Source organism: Mustela lutreola, chromosome 16 (assembly GCF_030435805.1).
Source record: "Mustela lutreola isolate mMusLut2 chromosome 16, mMusLut2.pri, whole genome shotgun sequence".
NCBI classification, from domain to species: domain Eukaryota; kingdom Metazoa; phylum Chordata; class Mammalia; order Carnivora; family Mustelidae; genus Mustela; species Mustela lutreola.
The window spans coordinates 13,478,918-13,500,759 of NC_081305.1; the positions used below are offsets into that span (position 1 = coordinate 13,478,918).

Consider the following 21,842-nt stretch of genomic DNA (forward strand, 5'->3'; position numbering starts at 1 on the left):
CTCCTTGATGGCTGTAGGAAGGCTGGGAAACTTCCACTCCCAAACATTCTAAAGACGGTAAACATGAACGTAGGTGGAGATGGCTTGGGGTGTGGCCCCCTAATCTTCTGCTTAGACTGTTAGGAGAGTTTAGAATTTTCCTTTTTGATTCTCTCCCTTTGGATTTGCAACATTGACAGAGTTCCTACTGTGATTCCCAGCCTGGTGCTGGGGACACAAAAGGGAGGAACACCAAGGCTCCTACAGTCCAACAGGAGAGTCAGACATGTAAAGGAATATGCATAATTACAGACGTTCGTACAACCCCGAGAATGATCATTTCTATCAGGGAGGTGGGGGGGTGAGAGGAGACAGAACTGGGCATGGGGATAAGGAACGGCTGCACAGAAAAGGCATCTCTGAACAGGGTTTAAAAAGCTGAATGGGAGTTTTTAAGGTGAAATTGGGAGTGAGGTGGAGAAGAGAACATTCTTTTAAAAAAAATGTATAAAGGAATGGAGTATGAAAAGACATGCTTCTATCACTAACATGACAGAAGATTTGGGTAAGATATGTACCTTCCTGACTCTAAGTTCCACTTGAATAAAAAGAAATAGTGACACCCACGTAGCAAATATAATTGGTAGATTAAGAAAGATTTTCAAGAACACAATGACACCCTCACACCCAAAAGGTAAATACCACCAAAACTCAAGTGAGATGTGTCTTTGGAAAAGGTGCCTAGAAAATTTTATCCCAATATTAATTCTGGTTTTGGCTACATGGAGTCCCATTTGATCGTACTTCTGACTTCTACCCCTGGCTGTAACAGTTTTTTATAGAGCTGGACAAGCAGAAACAGGGGAGTATATTAAAATCAGAATAGAAGAAAATGAGACAGCCCAAGAGCCAGAGGGGGAAAGATAGTAGCTCAAGGACTCCTAACGCACAACAAGCTAAATGACTCTCAGGAAGACAATAGCATATCTTATGATTTCAAAATAATTCCTTGGTCATTTACATCCAGCATAAATCATAAATTTAATATGACTATTAAATATGTTCCTGTGAAAACCATCACACACAATACTGCTAGAATCTAGCAGTTAAGATTCACCCAATCTTTTATTATGTCACTCCTTTGCTCCAGAGCTGTTGAATGATATCTCTTGAGTAAAAGATAATGTCAAAATGTCCCTAACCTTTTATTCAAGGACTTCCACTACTGGAATCCTTCTACCCTGCCACTTCCAACCTTTTATTTTAAAATGTACATGTTTACAGCCCCTGCCTTCGGCTCAGGTCGAGATCTTGGGGTCCTGGGATCGAGCCCCGTATCGGGCTCCCTGCTCAGCGGGGAGCCTGCTTCCTTCCTTATCTCTCTCTGCCTGCCTCTCTGCCTACTTGTGATCTGTCGAATAAATAAATAAAATCTTTTTAAAAAAATGTACATGTGGGGCGCCTGGGTGGCTCAGTGGGTTAAAGCCTCTGCCTTCAGCTCAGGTCATGATCTCGGTGTCCTAGGATCGAGCCCCGCGTCGGGCTCTCTGCTTAGTGGGGAGCCTGCTTCCTCCTCTCTCTCTGCCTGCCTCTCTGCCTACTTGTGATCTCTGTCAAATAAATAAATAAAATTTTTTTTTAAAAAAATGTACATGTAACTGACATCTAACATTATATTTGTTACTCCCAGTCTTGTTTACTAGTTCTCTACAGAATCTTTCTTCTTTGGTAAAATTACTCTCTAAGTTCCCAAAACATGCCATACCAGGTGATTGCTGACCTTTCACAAATATGATCTTTGGCTTCAATAAAAAATACAAGAAACAAGCGTTCGTGAGGAAGCGAAGGAAAAGAAACCCTCAAGGACTGTTGGTGGAAATTCAAACTGGCACAGCCACTGTGGAAAAGAGTACGGAGGTTCCTAAAAAAATTAAAAAACAGGGGCGCCTGGGTGGCTCAGTCAGTTAAGCATCTGCCTTCAGCTCAGGTCATGATCTCAGGGTCCAGAGATCAAGCCCTTCATCAGGGTCCCTGCTCAGTGGGGAGCCTGCTTCTCCCTCTCCCTCTGCTGTTAGCCCTGCTTGTGCTCTCTCACACTTTCTCTCTGTCAAATAAATAAATAAATATTTTGTAAAAATAAAGTATATTTATGGGATTTAGATTATCTCTAAACTTCCTACACAATATAATAAACTATGAAACTGAGTTCCCGGTGTTTAACCGGGACCATCTGTGGTAGAAAAGCACTTTAATCTGGGATGAGAACTTATTTTTTATTGTAGTTTCACATACCTTGTTGAGTCGGTTTTCTGTGGGTGAGTTCATTCGATCACACTGTTTAGTTATGGGGAATTTGGCACCTGTTGTGCAGCAAGTTCCTTTTTAAAGCTTGAACAAAGGTTCATTCATTCATTCCTTTCACAAGGTTCACTGAGCACTTTCTATGTGCCAGGTACTATGCTAAGTGCTAGTTATACACCAATAAAATGTGACCCATCCTAAAGGAGTTCCCCAACATTGGTTGGGGAAACAGGGCCAACTAAGGCTTGGGGCAGAGCTATGCTCAGGGGATTCCGCAGCAATGATCCAATGCCACCGTCATGCTGAGTGACAACCAACCACACAATTTCGGTGATATAACCAATGGTGGGGAACTCCTTTAGAAGGGGTCACATTTTATTGGTGTATAACTAACACCTAGCACAGTGCCTGGCACATAGAAAGTGCTCAGTGAACCTGTAAAAGGAATGACCTATACATCGTCAGTGCCAAGCATCAACAAGTGGCCCCTGGACTACCAAGAGTATTCAGTTTGGCCACTTTGAGACCATAGACCAAGTCAATAACCCAATGATGGTCCTCCTTGAAACCATCATGTTACCATGATTCCCTTTATCCAGCTTCATGTCAGTCACACAAGGAGCCCAGGATCCTAGGTTCCTTCTCTCTCACATTTCATCCCAAATGGCCCTGTACATCTCGTTCTCTGACCCGCATTTTCCAGCTCCCCCACATCCTGAAACCCTTAGCAATTCATTGTCAGAATCAGCAAACCCCCTGCTTTTTTCAAAGTCTTTGAATTTTTTCTTTACCTTTTTGCTCTGGAAACTGGGGTCTCCTCTGAGGACACTGCTTCCTCTGCAGCCCTCTCAAGTGGTGGCTGTTTTTCTCCCATATCCTACGGTGGAATAATCACTGTCCTCTGTTATTGCTAATATTCCCCACTGCTGCTTCCAGAACATTCTACTTCCCTCCTTCTTAATCCTGCCCATTTTTGACTCTGAGGTTAACCAGACTATGTTATTCTTACTGCAGCCATGTGGCCGCTCTTCCTTTGTAACCCACCTCTGACACAATCTCAACATCCTTACAGATGACCCTTCCAAAATGCTTATTTCTAAAATCCTTGACCTCCTCCCCTTGAAAAGCCGGTCTTCCTCCTTAGCTCGGTTATTCCCTTCGTGTTCTTGTTTCGCCTCTCATCCCACTTAGATTCTGTGGCTCTTTATCATAATCACTCTTTTGAATACACCCTTGGCTCCCTTTCTCCTCTCTCATCTCATTACACTCTGACGGAACATAAGCCTTAATTAAATCTAACTCTCCACCTATGTCTACACAAGTGCAACAGCTGACCATAGCTTGAAAATTCACACACCTATGCCGACTGCTCTCACTTTAAGTTTATGACCATGTACCTGCAGAGGCCTTCAATGTCACTCATCAATCTTACTTACATTACCCTAGCATAGTTACTAACACTGTAGTTACTAACCCTTCCTCATTAATAGCCATTCCATACCTTCTCCTCTCTCTCCAAACTTTCTACAACCTCTCTCCTATCCTCAGACTCAGATGACAACCCTGTCAACTAGTTCACCAAGAAAATAAAAAGAGTAAGAAAAGAATCTTCACAAATTCCAGAACATCATCTCCCCACCTACCTGCCTCTGGGCTCATTCAGTCAACCTTCCCTCCTATTAATAAGGATGACCCATATGTGCTCCTACCTTGGGCCAACTCTCTACTCGTGTACACCTTATTCCATCACTCTAACCACTCTCCTCTCTGTCCAGGACCATTTCCACCAATTAGTAAACAAGCTGTTATTCCTCCCATCTTAAAACAAAACAAAAACAAAATAAAAAACTATCTCTTGACCTCACTTCCTTCTACTATCCCATTTCTCATCCCCTTTAGACACTGACAGTTGGCTATCTTCTCGACCTCCAATTCCTTTCCTTCCCACAGATTTTCATGCTTATGATTCCTTGAATGTCTTCTAGTCAAGGTCATTAATAACATCGATCTTGCTACATCCAATGGTCAATATCCAGTCTCTAACTTGTTTAATATTTCTGAAGTTTTAACATAACTAATTACTCCTTTCTCCTTGATATACCTTTTTCTCTTGGCTTCCAGGATCCTACACCCCCTTGTTTTCCTCTTAACTCGCTAGTGATTCCTTCTTCTGGTTTCCTTTGTCTTCCATCTTCTCAATCTTTCACAGTGTTCTCATCTAGCCTCATGGTTCTACGTACTATTTCTATCTTGATGATTTGCAAATGTGTGTCTCAGGCTGGACCTCTCCTTTGAACTCCAGACTGTGTATTTACCTGCCTACTCCAACATTCCTACTGGGATGTCCAACAGGCATTGAAAGTAACATATCTCAAATCTAACACCTGATTTCCACCCCAAACCGAATTCTTCCCATTTTTGAAAAATGGCAACTATATCCTTGGGTCAGCCCTGAATCATCTTACTCTTATCCCTACATATGATCCATCAGTGAATTATTCGAGTCTCTCTTTAAAAAATGTTTTAATAGATATTGTAGAATTTACTACTTTCACTGCTACTACCCTGATCCAAGCCATTAGTCTCTTGCCTAGCCCCCTCGCTGATCTCCTAGCTTCTGTCCTTAACTCTATTATGGTTTATTCCCCTCACTGTATCCCAAATGATCCTTTTAGAATATGTCATTCCAAATTCATACCCTCCAGTAGCTTCCCATTTCACCCAAAGTAGGAGTCAAACTCCCACTAATAAAAGACACTCAACTTCCTTGTTTACTCCCCTATTACTCCTTCTGACTAGTCACACCACTTTCCTTGAGATTCCTAGCTTAGTACCTCTGCACTTGCATGTTCCCTTTGCTTGGGATGGACCTTCCTCAAATATTCTCTTGTTTTTTGTCCCCACATCCTTTTCAAGTCCTTGGCAAAATGTACTTCCCCTGACCCCTCAATTTAAAATTGGAACAACCCCCACCCAGATCACAATCTCTATCTTGGCTTTCCTTATTTTTCTTCATAGCACCTACACAATCTGATATACCACACATTTTATTTATCTATTTGTCCCCCATCCAGCAAGCTCCACAAAAGCAGGGAATTTTTTCTTTCATTCACTGCAGTTTTCAGGGCCTTGAAGCAAAGCCTGGTATGTGATAGGCAACCAATAAATACTTCTGGAATTTACTGCATGAAGAAGATTATGATGGAGGGTAGACAGACACCTGCTTTTAAAAGTGCTTAGTGGCAAGCCAAAAAAAAAAAAAAAAAAATTTCACCTTGTCTATAATGAGCTCCACTGCAGCATTTCATCAGAAAAGTGACTGGGATTGGATCTATACAATGAAAGATCACTCTAGCTGTCGGGTGAAGCAAAGACTTGAGGGGGTAGCATTGGAGGTTGAGGGAAGAGTTGAGGGGTTGTTGGCAGAAATTCAAGCAGGAAAAATTGAGAGCCTGAGCAAAGACAGTGTCTGTGAACAAAAAGAAAAGGAAGCAAATTTGGGTTCTATAGGGGTGACCAATGTGATACATGGGGTTGGAGCCCATCAGAAGACACCTCTCTGCTCTCCTCGGATTTCATCCCCCAGGACTCCTTGACTAGGCCATTATGGATCACCTCTATCAATCTCTGGCTATCTTTTGAAAGCCTGGAGATAGAATTCTCATCTCAGATCATATCTTGATCTAATCCCTGGTAAGGTCTCTCTTGTCCAATAATGTCCAGCTCCCGAACCACCAAAAACATACGAGACTGAGCTTTAAGAGGGACTCCTGACTCTTTATTCCCCATTTTCACACCCTCTTTGTCCTATTAAGAGGCCTCAAGAAAGTAAGAACAACAAGAAACTTAATACCATGTTTACCTTTTCCTTCATCCTGACCTGCCCTAATCCAACTTGTTCTCCCACTATTGAAACAAATACTTTTAACACAGAGATAAGGGCCAGGGGATCCCCAGTCAGGTGTCTGCCCCCAAGGCCCAGCTCAGGGAAGCAGATTCTACAGCAGGCAATTGTCCATTTGATAATAGGATTTATAGCAACCAAAATTCCCTTCCTGGCACACTTCTTCAGGTGCTGACTCTCTAGGATGTCCAGGTCCAACCTTTGCCGCCTGCAGATGTTTAACCAAAGTAGAAAGCTGTAATCCTCTAGAATCCACTCTCCAAACCCAGCCTGTACCCTTGTCAAGCCTGACGCCAGGCTTTGGTAAGTTACACAGGGCTGGTGACCAATGTAGAGAGGGTAATGTCATTCAGGTTTCAAGTCTTGACATTCACACTGCAAGCTGTTTCATATTGACTAAAGATAATTCTGGAGCCCCCATGTGAAAAGGATCCCAAGGAAAGCCTGACTATTCTTTTTTTTTTAAGAGGGTGGGGAGGGGGAGAGGGAGAAAGAGAATCTTTTTTTTTTTTTTTTTAAGATTTTATTTATTTATTTGACAGAGACAGAGATAGCCAGAGAGGCCACACAAGCAAGGGAAGTGTGAAAGGGAGAAGCAGGTTTCCCGCCAAGCAGGGAGCCCAGTGCAGAGCTGCATCAGGACCCTGGGAGCATGACCTGAGTCGAAGGCAGACGTTTAATGGCAGAGCCACCCAGGCGCCTCAAGAAAGAGAATCTTAAGCAGATCCCATGCCCAGCACAGAGCCTGACACGGAGCTCAATGTCACAACCCTGAGATCATGACCTGAGCCGAAATCAAGAGTGGGACATTTAACCAACTGAGTCACCCAGGTACTCCTAACTGTTCTTTTAATGTCAGTGAATAAGACATGTAGCCAAGTGTAGCAGTGAAGAAACTCCAACCCTTGTACACAGGAAGCAATGGTTTCAGTAAAGGTAGGCATGGATATATAACCAGCAGAAAGATTCTTTTTGACCCCTAAAAAAATCAGACTCTGGGGCACCTGGGTGGCTCAGAGGGTTAAGCCTCTGCCTTCGGCTCAGGTCATGATCTCAGGGTCCTGGGATCGAGTCCCACGTCGGGCTCTCTGCTCAGCAGGGAGCCTGCTTCCTCCTCTCTCTTTCTGCCTGCCTCTCTACCTACTTGTGATCTCTCTCTGTCAAATAAATAAATAAAATCTTTAAAAAAAAAAAAATCAGACTCTGGCCCAGTGGCTGACTCCTTACCATGAGGGATGGTCTCCAGACTCTAAAGATGGCAAAAGTCCAAGGGGGAGGGAGGGAGCACAAAGCTCTGCTGTACAGTGGTCCCTGAGAGTCAACCCTCTTGAAATCATGCTTTGAGAAGCACTTAAAGTACATACAGCCCTTTGTCAGGATTCTTCAGTAGAGACCCCTTGCAACTGGAGATGATTTTGCATTTGTATGATGGTCAAGTGTACATTTTCATAGAGAGATGGTCTTTATCTTTCATCAAATTTTCTGAGACTCAAAAAGAGACTGGATCTACACAACCTTAACCCAGCTCTCTAGTCTGGTACATTAGCCACATTTCAAGTGTCCAATAGCCTCATGTCTTAGTGGCTGTTGTATTAGACAATGCAGATGTGTCATAGTTTTTCATCACAGAAAAGTGCTGTGGATGGTGCGGACTTAAAGGAATGGTGTTTTCCCTGTGACTGTTCCACACGGGCGTTCAAATTTCTTCCTGGTGCTGTGGAATACTAGGGAGTCTTAGAAGCTGCATATCTGAATGTGCCGACTGCCAACCGAAGGCTAGTTACCAAAGGAGGCTTTTCTTCAGCTGCTGGGCACTCTACCAGCACAAATTCCTCTCAAGAAAAAGAAAGTAGGTGACATGAATTATTTAGGGATTTTGGTATATCTGAGTGATCACTATATTTGGGAAGGCTTCAGAAAAGCATGGAAAGAAAGTAGAAAGGGCTGGGTTAAATTACTGGTGTTCATCAATGACTGACAAAGACCCAGTTTCTCTCTTTTTTCTTTTTACACGAGGCTAGTAGAATCTCCCATAAGGTCTGCAAGGCCCAAGGATTCCATGGTGATACACGGAACTGGACAAGTTCTTTCTTCTTTATGAATGTTAAATTTCTATTCCTATAACTATAGAAAGAGTTCTCCCTGAATGAACAGCAAAAGGGACTAGACTCACTAGTCCTGTCCATGATCACAAAGAGAGGCAGCACTGCTGATGAGTGGAGGTTGGGTCCATACTTTTCCACTATAAGCCATATAATTGTGAATATACTGTGTAGCTTCTACAAGCCTCTATTCTATCATCTGGAAAATACGGAAATTACCTCTTAAGGCAACAGCAAAGAGGACAATGCAATGACCCCAATAAGCACACAGTACAGTGCTTGGCTTGTCCCCAGCTGCGAACAAGCAGGAGCTATCCTATCGTTTTCTTCTTTTATAGTCTTTGTGCCTCCTAATTTCTTCCTGGGAATGCCCTCTGTTTGGGATACTCTAGGTTTTTTATTACTGTGAATACCTATTTCCTTATGACTGTTTTCAGCCCAAACTTTCTGAAAGTTCTTCTGAACTAATCTATGAGTCACAAAATAAAGAGGCTAAGATCTGTGGTATTACCTGTAAGGAAAGAGGCGGGGCAGCTACTCGTACTGAGAATTATGCTAAGTGTTTCATTAATCATTAAGGTTGCATATTTACCACAGTGTTCTATGTCACAGGGAAACTGGGAACAATCTCTGTGTCTGACGAGCAAGCACTAGAATGTTGGCATACCACAAATCCTTTCAAAGTAATGTTTTCCATAAATATTTGTTAACATGGGTAAATGCTTATTACATAGTATGAGGTGAAAAAAATCAAAGCCAAACACCCCCCATGTCTTAGCATCCCCTAGAGACACTTGGGTAAATGTGTGCCCAGAGATAGGTCAAGAATATTCAACCACAGCTCCAAACTACAAACACTTCAGATGTCAGTTAATAAGATTGTGGACAAATTGTGGTATATTCACAATATGTTTCAAGGATAACCAGAACAAATTAAAAAGCCTCTATAACTATATGTAGCATCATGATGAGTTTTACAAGGATAATATGAAACCAAAAAAAACAAAAATCAAAAAAGCACATATGCTATGATTCTACTTACATAAAGCTCAAATTGGGGAAATTTTAATTGTCTTGATTAAGATGACAGACTACAGAGGGCTCCTGGCTGGCTCAGTTGGTGGAGCGTGCAACTCTTGATCTAGGGGTTGTAAGTTTGAGCCCCATGGTAGATGCACAGATTACTTAAAAACAAAAAAAAAATTTTTTTTTAAAGATTTTATTTATTTATTTGACATTTAGAGATCACAAGTAGGCAGAGAGGCAGGCAGAGAGAGAGAGGGGGAAAGCAGGCTCCCTGCCAAGCAGAAAGCCTGATGTGGGGCTTGATCCCAGGACCCTGAGATCATGACCTGAGCCGAAGGCAGAGGTTTAACACACTGAGCCACCCAGGCACGCCCCAAAATAAAAAAATAAAAAAGATGACAAAGCATAAGAAAAAGCAATGAACCACTTACATGACAGCGATCAGTGATCTTTAAGTAACAAGGGCAGGAGGAGGTTGTGGGAGGGGAGGGACACGGTGAAACAGCTCTGATAATGAATGTCCTGGTTTCTTTTTTTAAGAGGCAGTTCCTTTATGTTACTTGTTACATTGTACCTTCCTGCCCTTATTCTAATTTTGTAATTCTAGATGTTTTAAAATAAAGACAAAGGGAAAACAAGTATAAATCTTTATTTTCCAGGGTGTTCTCAATAATTTAGATTTCTGCATGTCTGGGGAAAAAAGATCAAGAGTGATTTTCTCTGGGCAGCAAAATCTAAAGGGATTTATATTGTCTTCCTTACACATTTTGTAGTTTCCAAATTTTTAAATAACGAATAAGTATTCACTTTTTTTTTTTAAAGATTTTATTTATTTATTTGTCAGAGACAGAGGGAGAGAGAGCGAGCGAGCACAGGCAGATAAAGAGGCAGGCAGAGGGAGAAGCAGGCTCCCTGAAGTATTCACTTTTATAAAAAGAATAAAAGCAGAACCACCAACTGCTTGGTTCTGGCTCCTCAATGTACAGCATGAAGTCAGTTTGAGGAAATCTGTCTCTTCTTCCTGCTGGGGAGTGACTGGGAGAGTGGGAGGGCCATACAGTTGAAATCCCACCACTGTAGGTCTGGTCATTTGTGCCAGTGTTGAAGCCTGAGGAGGCTCAGCTGAGGGAAACCAGGAAAGATGCTTTCTAGATTATCCTAGATTTGTGCCAGTGTTGAAGCCTGAGGAGGCTCAGCTGAGGGAAACCAGGAAAGATGCTTTCTAGATTATCCTAGAACTCCTACAACTCTGCCTGCTCTCTGTTTCAAACCTAGAAAGTGGGCCAGCGAGTGAGCAAGAAGAAAAAGGTACTATGATTAACCATCACTTTTTCTCAACATTTATTTTTTTATGTCAGTGATAGCGCAGTGGGGAGGAGCAGAGGAAGAGGGTAAGAGAAACCGAAGCAGATTTTCTGCTGAGCGGGGAGCTGGACTTGGGACGCATCTGACCCTGAGGTCAGACCTGAGCTGAAACCAAAAGCTGAAATGTCTAACCAACTGCGCCTCCCAGGCGTCCCTTAACTACCACTTTTTAATTCATTATTGTCATAATATTGTATTAGGGGTATGACATGCATTAATCCTGCCCTAACATTTACAAGAATTTTATAAAGTAGGTATATATTTTACAGTGATAGTCCGGGGCTCGGAGAGGTAGGAAGGACTTGCTTGCCCAGATGTCTGAATGCAAAGTCAGTGGCTTTTACACTTGGCTGCAATTTACATTTACTTGAGGATTCTCCTCTGTTGTTTACACTCACAAGGATCATGTGAAGTAGCTCAGAATAGGTGTGTGATATGCCAAAGGCCACGCAGTTAGTAAGAAGCTACAAGTTTTAATAACTTGTTTCTTTTATTCTTGTGGAGGTAATTACGTTTCTTGCACTAAATGCCACTAGATTTTTGCCCTCCCATACATTTAGCTATTTCATGTAGCTAGTTAAAATTATCTAGTTAAAATCTCCTATAGGAAGGGTCGAAGATTTTTGAACGTGACACAGAGGCCAAAAAAAAAAAAAAAAAGTTATCTCCCTAAATCCAGTGGCTTGAGCAGGCAGGTACAATCCAGAAATAGCATTCAGCTTTTCTCCTCTTTTTTGCAACAGAGATAAGATTAAGGGAAGAACAAGGCTTAAGATCTTGTGGGTATTTGGTTTGTAATTGTCTCTGATTTCCCTATCGACCTCATCTCCCAGGTCTCCTTTTTCTTTTACTGCCCTGTCCTAAGGGAGTTAACCCTCTCAGCTGCCTTCCAGGAGCCTGCCTTCCAGCATCAGCTCCGTCGTAGGAGAGGACGCTTCCTCCTTTGCTTCTCCCGGTCTACCGGGAACAGACTCTCCCAGCGCCTGAGTCTCTCCGGATTGAAGCTGCTAATACCAAGGCTACTCGGGAGTGAGCGCTTTCTCAACACCGTCTTGGAAGGTGGGTCACTCTGGCAGAAGGGAGAGGGCAGTGGAATTTGTTCTGAGTAAGGACGGTTATGCAAAATGCAAGGAGGAAGAGGAAGCCGATAGGGGAGTTGGTGAGTCAGAGGAGAAAAGCACAACTTGGCTAGCCGTGAGCCTCTCTCAAGGAGTGGAGAAGCCTAAGCTATTATCAAGGTAAGAAGAGTTTTCTCTATACACCACTCCGCAGCGGGGCCATTGTCCCAGGGCTCCGGACGGAGTATCAGAAAAGCTCCCCCAGCTGAGCTAAGGATTTTAAAGGCACTGGAGAAGGGGGGCTGTGGAGGACGGTGAAATCAGAGTCACCTGGAGAATCTTCCTGAAAAAGCACAAGCTGCTTGCCAGTAGCTCCCTTGTCCCCACCCAGCCCCATCTCTCACAGGATCTGAAAAAGCAGAGAATGCCAGTGGGGCTATCCTGATAGATGTTCCGTAGATGATCTCCTGGTGCATCTAACTTACTCCGATCCCGGCTTCTGAGTTCAAGTTTCTATACTTCCTGGAGCTTCTCTGCTCGGGTGCTAGAGAATGGCAGACGGGAGGTGGAGGGAGCTGTAGGTTTTCTCAAGCTCAGGCAGGGTGTGATGTGATCATTGAATGCTCTCATCCCTGACACTCAACGGACCTGGGGTCTGACTCTGGTAGGGCTGTTGCCACCACTGAGTCCATCACTTAGGGTTCAGTTTACTCTGAAAAATGAGTGTGTGGATTATCCGTGTCATGATCAGCTGTCGTGGTTGTGGCTGAACGGGCTTTCAAAGTTGCGGAGCGCTACTTGGACGTGAAAGATTAAGTTATGAGGCAGGCACAACAGCCGAAGCAGAAGAGACTTTTGTCCCATCGGGCCTCAGACCAGTCTAGGGCTTCTAATTGGAAGTGAAATACATTTATATGCGCAAAATAAAACGATCTTGCCTACCTTCCTCACCCGCATCACGCTCAAGCACTAAAAACTGCTCTACAGATGATGTTACTTGGTCATCATTCGGTAAATGCTGCAGGCGCTGTTTCTGGCACACTGGAGACAGGGAAGTGGTGGCGGCCCGGGTCCAACCCTCCTGGCGCTTTCGGTCTGGTCAGTGTTTGTTACCACAGGGTCACCTTTACCCAGGTGCTTATACCTGTGGTTTTTCTGGGTCTGTAGGTGTACATCTGGATTTCGGTTTCTCCAGTTCAACTCTGAATTCTCGGTTTGTGAAAATATCTTCTGCCATCTGTAATTTGGGGTTATGGGAGCATAATCTCCCTGGGGGATCTAAGTTAGGAATGTGCCAGAGGCTGGAATCCAGGGCTCTTTAAATTGCTGCCTGTTATTTTTTCCCCTCAGAATTCCTCATTTTCTTTCTTTCTTTCTCTCTGTCGCAGGGAGAGAGGCAGGCACGGGGAGAGGGAGAAGAAGGCTCCCCGCTGAGCAGGGGGCCCAATGTGGGACTTGATCCCAGGACCCTGAGATCATGACCTGAGCTGAAGGCAGAGGCTCAAACGACTGAGTCACCCAGGCGCACCCCCTCGCCCCCGCTCATTTTGTTTCTAAAAGAACTACACAGTACCCATTTGGGGGTCATCCAGGCTCCCGGGTGAGATCATGTTGATGATAGTGTTTTTTAAGAATATACCACTCACCCCTCATTGGCACAACCTGTTTTTAAAGTATTGGCTGGGGGGGGGGTCGATGATGACAGGATGTGGTGAGGTTTTTCTCTCTTTTTTTTTTCTTTTCCTAACTTAGCTAGTTAGACAACAGAAGTAGTCTGTCTGAGTGGTCTTGTGCCTTGGAGTACGCTTTTATTTCTTTTCTTTTTTGTTTTTTAAGATTTAGTTCTTTTTTAAGATTAATTAATAATTTAGGAAGAGGGTGAGAGAGGGAGAGAGGCAGACTCCCCGCTGAGCAGGGCTGATCTCACAACCCTGTGATCACAACCTGAGCCGAAATCAAGGGTCAGATGCTCTACCGACTGAGCACCCAGATGGCCTCCTTCTGTTTCTTATTAGTTTAAAAAAAAATAGTGTTCATGGCTTTTTATTTGTAGCTTTCCTTAATACATACTCACTGTGGAACGCCCCCCCCCCCTTTTTGGAGTAAGGTTAACTGTGCCATACCATCAAATCTCTGCCTTTAACTTTAATATTTCGCTCCATACACTTGAGATAGTTTTGGTCAATATTCAACAGAATCACCTAAATTTTAGTAACTGATACTACAGAGACACACATGTGCATTTTAAAAAGTTTCCCTTTCTCAAAGGATCTCATTCAGTTATCTGCTTTCCAGCCATTATTCCTCTTCCCCCTGTTCAACTGCTGATTTAGTCAACAAGTATTTAAAGAGTCTTAATCACTTACAAGATAAGACATAGTATTTACCCTTAAGTTACAGCAGCCCAGAGGTAGAAATAAATTCTTCTATGGCTGTTTAGTATAGCATGAGAGATGGGAGCTACTCGAAAGTTTAGAGAACTCCATCTTGGGAGGAAGGGCTTCTAAACAACAGGAAAGAACTGAAAGTCAAATCTGGCACCTAAAGTGCTGAAAAGCAGGGGACTGACAGGGGATCAAAGACCAGACCATGAAGGCCCCAGGCTACAAGTCTTGGGGATTTTGATTTAATCCTGCTTGTGCTGGAAAGTTACGGAAGGAGGGGACTGATAGACTTATGCTTTAGAAAAGACTTTTATGAGGAAGTGGTGATGCAACATGGGGGCTTAAGTGGGTAGGAGAAGAATAAATGAAACAAGATGGGATTGGGAGGGAAACAAACCATAAGTGACTCTTAATCTCACAAAACAAACTGAGGGTTGCTGGGGGCAGGGGGGTTGGGAGAAGGGGGGTGGGGTTATGGACGTTGGGGAGGATATGTGCTTTGGTGAGTGCTGTGAAGTGTGTAAACCTGGCGATTCACAGACCTGTACCCCTGGGGATAAAAATATATGTTTATAAAAAATAAAAAATTAAAAAAAAAAAAAAGAAAGAAAAGACAGACTTTGGCAGCAGTGGTTGATGGGGAATTTGAGAGATAGAAGAAAAAGGCTACTTACCTGTCAAAGGCCAGGCCAGAGATGAGCACAGTGGGGATTCTGACAGCAGGGAGGGAGGGGTTCAAGCTTGCAACGCAACATCCAGGAAAGAACACTTGGGAAGGTGGACCAGGGACTCAGAAATGGAGTAGTGACACACTTCTCACAAACGCTTACCAACTCCAAGGATTATAGAGGAGGTTAGTGCAGGACAAGGGGAGAGGTGGAAGTTAGATTAGAGGAGACTGCCATAAAAAACCCAATTTGCCCTTTCTTCATGGAGCCACATTAGCTCGCTTCTCCAAGGCCCTCAAGAATATCCATCTCTGGGCACCTGGGTGGCTCAGTGGGTTAAGCCGCTGCCTTCAGCTCGGGTCATGATCTCAGGGTCCTGGGATCGAGTCCCGCATCGGCCTCTCTGCTCGGCGGAGAGCCTGCTTCCCTTCCTCTCTCTCTGCCTGCCTCTCTGCCTACTTGTGATCTCTCTCTGTCAAATAAATAAATAAAATCTTTAAAAAAAAAAAAAAAGAATATCCATCTCTACCGCTGATTACAATCTCTGCAGACATGAGCTTTGCCTGTGGTATTTCTTGGCTGTCCTGGCTAGCCCCATCATGGGTTGCCTAGATCCAGGAAGTACCTAGATCCCAGTGACAAGAGATGGGACTCACTTTTCAAAAGCATATTTTCTTCCTGGCCAGGGTGAATGCTCATGGTAAGACAAAGCAGAGAAAGAAATCAGAGGGTTTCCATGGGGATTCCTGAGAACTGTGAACAACTAAAGCCTGAGGATAACTGGGGACAGAGTCAGGAGGCGTGGCTCCAGCTCTGGGAGGGAACAGGCATGAAGCCAGGAGCTACTTGTAGGCAGGGAGGACTTACAACCATTAATCCTGCTCAGGACACTGAGTTGGTCCAAAGCCAGGATTAGGGAGAGAGTATAATTCTGAAAGATCTATATTCCTAATCCTTAAGAAATGTTAGTTTCTTTGTGAGTTGATTACAGGCCCTGCATATAAAATTCTACCATGCTTTCCTTATAAATGTGCAAAGGTCAAGTCCTTCTTTTCTTTACTTTTCTCTCTCTCTTGCTCTGTTGTTTCCTATCTTTGTTCCACAATTTTCCAGATGATCACAGTACCTTTGGGAGAGGATCTCTTGCTAAAGTCATTTCCTAAGTCTTTGGGAGGTAGGGGTAGAGGAGGCCAATCTTGGGCTGTTATTAGTAATGTCCTAGTTTCTAATCATTTCCTCTTGGGCTTGAGTCTGAAAGACCTAAGAGCATATCTTAGCTTCTCCTGTTCTAACCTTCAGGGCAAAGGAAGGAATTACCACTCACTGACATTTCCCTGGCATATAGCAAAGTAATCTTGGCCATGAAGGAGAGATGACCCTCACTGGATCCTTTTGGCAATAAGGAGGAAATACATTGTTGTAATGAATGCAAGAGAAGAGTTTCTATGGCACAAGGTTTGGCTTGGGTCAGTACATACTTCCCAGAAGGTTCAGGGGACTTCCAAGGGAAGCATGTTGCATCTCTTCAGGAAGCAACCTATAAACTTGCTTTTATATTTATATATTCCTCCTTGAAAATCTACACCCTAGAATTTCTGCAGCTCTGGATATAATGAATGGTTTGTGGCAAGTATGAAGACCATCTGGGTGACAGATAGCAAAGCTACACCCACGTGTATTTTTTGACTCCGCAATTCCCCTTCTGGGGATTTAGTTTACATAAATGTGTAATGATGTATAAACATCAGGTCATTACCGACGTTTCTGAATGGCAAAAGAGCTGGAAATAAGCTGGGAGCCGAGCAATGAGGCAACTAAATAAATTGTGGTGTATCTGCATGATAGAACTCTATGTGGTGGTAAAATGGAGTGAGGAAGTGCCTTATGTGCTAGCATGGAAAGCTCGCCAAGACACACTATAAAGTTAAAAAAAAGCAAGGTGTGTAGAGCTTGCTACGTTTTCTGTTATAAAGAGGGGGAAAATTAAGACGACACGTACATTTGAATTTTCTTGGGTGTGTAGAAAGCAAAGGAAAAGACACATAAAAAATAAACCCAGTTGCTACCTGGGTGCAAGGTGGGAAAAGGGCAGATGGGGGACATGGACTGGCGCAGACTTTCTCTGTACAGTAACCACCAAACACCAGCGAGCAGATTCATCCTAGCTGAGTCCAGTGGAGGTTACGGATTCAGCGGCTGGTAAAATTCTTAGGTGTTCTATCCCCCAGAAAAATACTGTGACCTGTCATTAAGGCATATCATTAACCCTGTTTACAAACAGCTCTAGAAGTTTTCTAATTTACAGCTATAATCTTCATCCACAGACGTAACTGCTTGTCATAGTACTCCACCCCCGGCACCCCGCCGACACCTGTTAAAGACTGGCAGTGTGACAGGCTAGAGACTCAGGCTGGTACGTGCTCCCATTAGGTCGGTCCTGCATGCATGCAGGATTGTAGGAAGCCTTATTTTATTTATTTTTTTAAAAGATTTTATTTATTCGACACAGAGAGAGAACACAAGCAGGGGGAGTGGCAGGCAGAGGGAGAGGGAGAAGCAGGATTACTAAACCCAAGGCAGATGCTTAACTGACTGAGCTGCCCAGACATCCCTAATGTATTTCATTTTTTAAAGCTGGAAGGAAAAATATCTTGGGTGTATAATAATTAGCACCCTGTGGGTGCCTGGCTGGCTCAGTCATGGACATCGGAGTACGGGACTTTTGATTGCAGGATTGTGAGTTTGAGCCCCATATTCAGTATGCAGATTACGTAAAAATAAGATTTTTAAAAAAAAATTAGCACCTTGCTACTATTAATATTTTACACTGTTTGAAAAAGCTATTCTATTCTATCTCTCAGTAGTTGTTTGTGCTACAAAGTCATCCAAAATGATCCAGATTCATCTTAACCCTTAAAGAACCCTTAACCTTAAACCATTAAAAAAACCCCTCAGAATAACATTCTAGCATGGCACTGGGAACCATGGTCTTTTCAGCCTTGATTATAAAGGGAGTAAGTTGAGGGCTGCCACCAGTCTGTATGAGTCTTGGTGTGAATTATTAAGTAGAATTCATTTCTCTAGATACTTTTTTAAAAGATTTTATATTTATTTATTTATTTATTTATTTATTTGATTTATTTCAAGGGAATGCACAAGCAGCGGGGAGAGGGAGAGAGAATCCCAAGCAGACTCCCTACTGAGCATGGAACCCAACATAGGGCTCAATGAAGAGTTGACCACTTAACTGACTAAGCACTGAGGCGCCCGTCTCTAGATGTTTAACATCTAACAACTGGAAAATCATCCTAATGTTCTTATTCTGTTGGACCAAAATACTTTACTATCCCCTATGAAAACATTTTTTAATAAGAAATATCTTAAAATTTTGAGGAGATGGCATTCTCTAGGGTTGTGCAGTACATAACCTGGCCATCTGTACTGAGATGCCCTGATTGGATTGCGTCAAGCAGTTAAGCATTCCCCCAAGCAGCGGCAGAGTGGCTAACAGGTCACAGGTAACTGTAGCTCTTAGCTTGGCTTGCCACACTGCCACCGAGTCAGCTATTAAGGAGACAACAGTTCAAGCTAAATAGATTCAGACAGTTTCCAAGCTATGTAGATGTCAGCACTGGGCCGGTTCCTCCTGTCCCTAAACCCACAGGATGATGCCAAACCAGAGGGGGCCAGAGGACAGGTGCCATGGGCAATTGGCTCTGTCACTGAGGAAACAGCTCCAAACTCGAGCCAAACAGTTTTACAGCCTGCAACCGTATCCTTCAGGGGACTGAAGCCTGTGCTTGGTTGAGATGAAGGAAGGTAATGAGAAATGGCCTACGGCAATCTCCCTCAAGACAGGAGAGGTAGGTGAACGGTGGCCGTGAGCTCATTCCTCCCAAGTCAGCTTATCGTCCTTCATTTCAGAAGGAATCACAGAGCATTCAGCCAAAATTTGGTCAGACTGTGGTTAAGCTTTGCCTAAGTGGCCTGTGTAGAGGCATGCATGTCACCAAGCTGTCAGAATGGAGCTATTCCTCTAGGTCGATGAAATATGGCTACGTTCAGGCACTTTTGGTAGCTCACTGGACAAGAAAGTCCAGGAGAAAGGGAGTAAAGAGTCTAAAATAAATAGAACTTATTGACACACTAACTACAAGGGATGGGAATTGATTCAAAGGATTTGCATAGTTGGCTGCCAGAAGTTTCCAGCGCTCTAGGTTGCTCCTTGCTGGGGGTCGGGGGGGACAAAATGGCTTTGTCATTTGAAAGGGACATGGAAGGGAATGGAAGAAAGGGAATGAAAGAAGAAAGGGAATGGAAGGCAGACACCAAAATGGAAGCCTAACACAGCCCTTCTCCTTGTTTCTTAAAGCTCTTCCACTTCGCCATGATGATACCGCCCAAAAAAATGAGGCCACTGCTGTTTCTGATTTCCCAGATGGCCATCTTTGCCCTGTTGTTCCATCTGTATGGCCACAACTTCAACTCCCTGTCCACGAAGGAGGAGCCCAAGCCCATGCACGTGCTGGTCCTGTCTTCCTGGCGCTCTGGCTCTTCTTTTGTGGGACAGCTTTTTGCACAGCACCCGGACGTCTTCTACCTGATGGAGCCCGCCTGGCACATCTGGATGACCTTCACACACAGCACCGCCTGGAGGCTGCAGATGGCAGTGAGGGACCTGATCCGTGCTGTCTTTCTGTGTGACATGAGTGTCTTTGATGCCTACATGAAACCCGGTCCTCGAAGACAGTCCAGCCTCTTCCAGTGGGAGAACAGCAGGGCCCTGTGCTCCCCGCCCGCCTGCAACGTCTTCTCCCGGGATATGATCATCCCCCAGGCTCACTGCAAGCTTCTGTGCAGTCAGCAGCCTTTTGAGGTGGTAGAGAAGGCCTGTCGCTCCTACAGTCACGTGGTGCTTAAGGAGGTACGCTTCTTCAACCTGAAGGTGCTCTTCCCACTGCTGAGAGACCCTTCCCTCAATCTGCACATTGTGCACCTGGTACGGGACCCCCGGGCGGTGTTCCGTTCTCGAGAACGCACCACTGGGGAACTCAGGCTTGACAGCCGCATTGTGTTGGGGGAGCATTGGGAGGAACTCAAGGAGGAGGATCAGCCTTACTCTGTGATGCAGGTCATCTGCCAAAGCCAGCTGGAGATCTATAAGGCTGTGCAGTCCTTGCCCAAAGCCCTGAGGCAACGCTACATGCTCATACGCTATGAGGACCTGGTCCGGGACCCCACTGGCCAGACTGCCCAAATGTATAAATATGTGGGACTGAAATTCTTGCCTCACCTCCAGACCTGGGTGTACAACATCACTAGAGGCAAGGGCATGGGTAGTCACGCCTTCCACACTAATGCCAGGAATGCCCTCAACGTCTCCCAGGCCTGGCGCTGGACGTTGCCTTACAAGAAGGTTTCTCGGCTTCAGAAAGTCTGCAATGATACCATGACTTTGCTGGGCTACCACCTTGTCAGATCGGAGCAAGAGCAGAAAAACCTGTCCCTGGACCTTCTGTCTGCATGGACTCCCTCCAAGTAAGTCCACCAAGAGGGCGGAAGAGGGTCTGTTCCCAGCGAGCACCAGCCTCAGGCGAGTTAACTGAAGGTTTCTGAGCCTTAATGACATCTCTGTCCGTGTACGTGGAAGCTTGAGTCGCACCCACAAGCTGCTCAGGCTGAGAAATGTTCGTGTCTCTACTCAGGCCTAGAAGAGATTCGGCAGCATATTCCGCCCCTGACAAAGGAGTATCGCCTTTCTTCTCTTTTTGGCCTTCCTCTCCATGGATACCTCAAAGACCTGGTGGCCTGGAGTCCTATTCGGCACCACAAATGAGTGGAGTAGATCCATAAACTTTTCTGTCCCCATCTCACCCAGCAGGAAAGGGAAGAGACAGGAAAACCAGGGAAATGGGTCTCCTGCCGAAGAGCCCACCAGCACATTCCACAGGGATGTGAACTCTGAGCCCACGGAACTCCTGGTGGATTCAAAAAGGGGACAGAGAACAGTATTGGCAGCTTACGACGAGCCAGGCCGTCAGCTATCCGTTAGTGCAAATACAAAATAAGATCCCTGCACAACAGAGCGAGCTCTTAAGTTCACGGGGGTGGCTGTCCCTGACGCAGACGTCATTTTCCCTCAGAGTTTGCCTAACCCGTGAAAGAGTTTGACTTGTGAAGCTGCCATCCGTTCACGCTAAAATTCCAAACAGGATTCTGTTAGGAGTTCCCCTGGTTATGCTTTCTAATTACTTAGTAGTAAATGCTAACTAATTCTTATAGGATCCTAACCTAGCATAAGCATCTTTACAGATTTTTTACACTTTTGGATTAGATATTACCTACACATAAAAAAATTGCTAAGACAATATTTGGTGTTAGCTGTTAGACTGATCGATAACTGACTATCACACTGTGCTTTTAAGAATCTGTAGAAATTAGGCAACTAGCAACTAAGCCCTTTCTTGTGTGAGGTGTGAGTTGTGATAATAACTGTATATATCACCCTAGAGTCTGGGCAAAGGGCTCTTTTTTTTTTTTTAATTAATTAATTAATTAATTTATTTATTTATTTATTCGACAGACTGAGATGACAAGTAGGCAGAGAGGCAGCAGAGAGAGAGAGGAAAGCAGGCTCCCTGCCGAGCAGAGAGCCCGATGTGGGGTTCGATCCCAGGACCCTGGGACCATAACCTGAGCCGAAGACAGAGGCTTTAACACACTGAGCCACCCAGCCGCCCCACAAAGGGTTCTTTTAATGTGCTCCTCAGCCAGAGGACCTTTGGTCTAGTACGGCTGGCACTGTGCAGCCCTTCCAGGTCACCTCTCCAAATGTCTTTGCAGCATAGGAAGTCTTTGCAGCACTCTAGGTCTAGTGATGCATCTGAATCTATAGTTAGAAATTCATTTCGCCATGCCCCACCTCAAGTCAGCTGGAGTTGGAGTCTGCCAGGGTGGGAGCTGGGCTTCTTTGTATTGATCAAGCGACCCTGGTGATCCTTTCATGGCCAGCCCGGCAATACCACACCCTCCACCGGGAAGCAGCACTGTCTTGT

The 21,842-nt window shown here is 44.4% G+C and overlaps 1 protein-coding gene across 2 annotated transcripts; it reads left to right on the plus strand.

Moving 5' to 3' along the window:
* The first annotated feature begins 11,431 nt into the window (after positions 1–11,431).
* On the plus strand, positions 11,432–21,155 carry CHST4 (carbohydrate sulfotransferase 4). 2 transcript variants are annotated; one of them, XM_059153227.1, is made up of 2 exons: positions 11,432–11,736; positions 19,160–21,155. In XM_059153227.1, exon 2 carries the CDS (start codon positions 19,175–19,177, stop codon positions 20,327–20,329), a length of 1,155 nt encoding a protein of 384 aa, XP_059009210.1. In that variant the 5' UTR covers positions 11,432–11,736; positions 19,160–19,174; the 3' UTR covers positions 20,330–21,155. The 2 variants fall into 2 exon arrangements, with proteins under 2 accessions (XP_059009210.1, XP_059009209.1); XM_059153226.1 differs by lacking the exon at positions 11,432–11,736 and adding an exon at positions 11,772–11,915.
* Positions 21,156–21,842: the final 687 nt, after the last annotated feature.

What these genes read in the sequence shown, in the direction of transcription:
- CHST4 (XM_059153227.1), top strand. Translation starts at nt 19,175, where the DNA reads ATGATGATACCGCCCAAAAAAATGAGGCCACTGCTGTTTCTGATTTCC.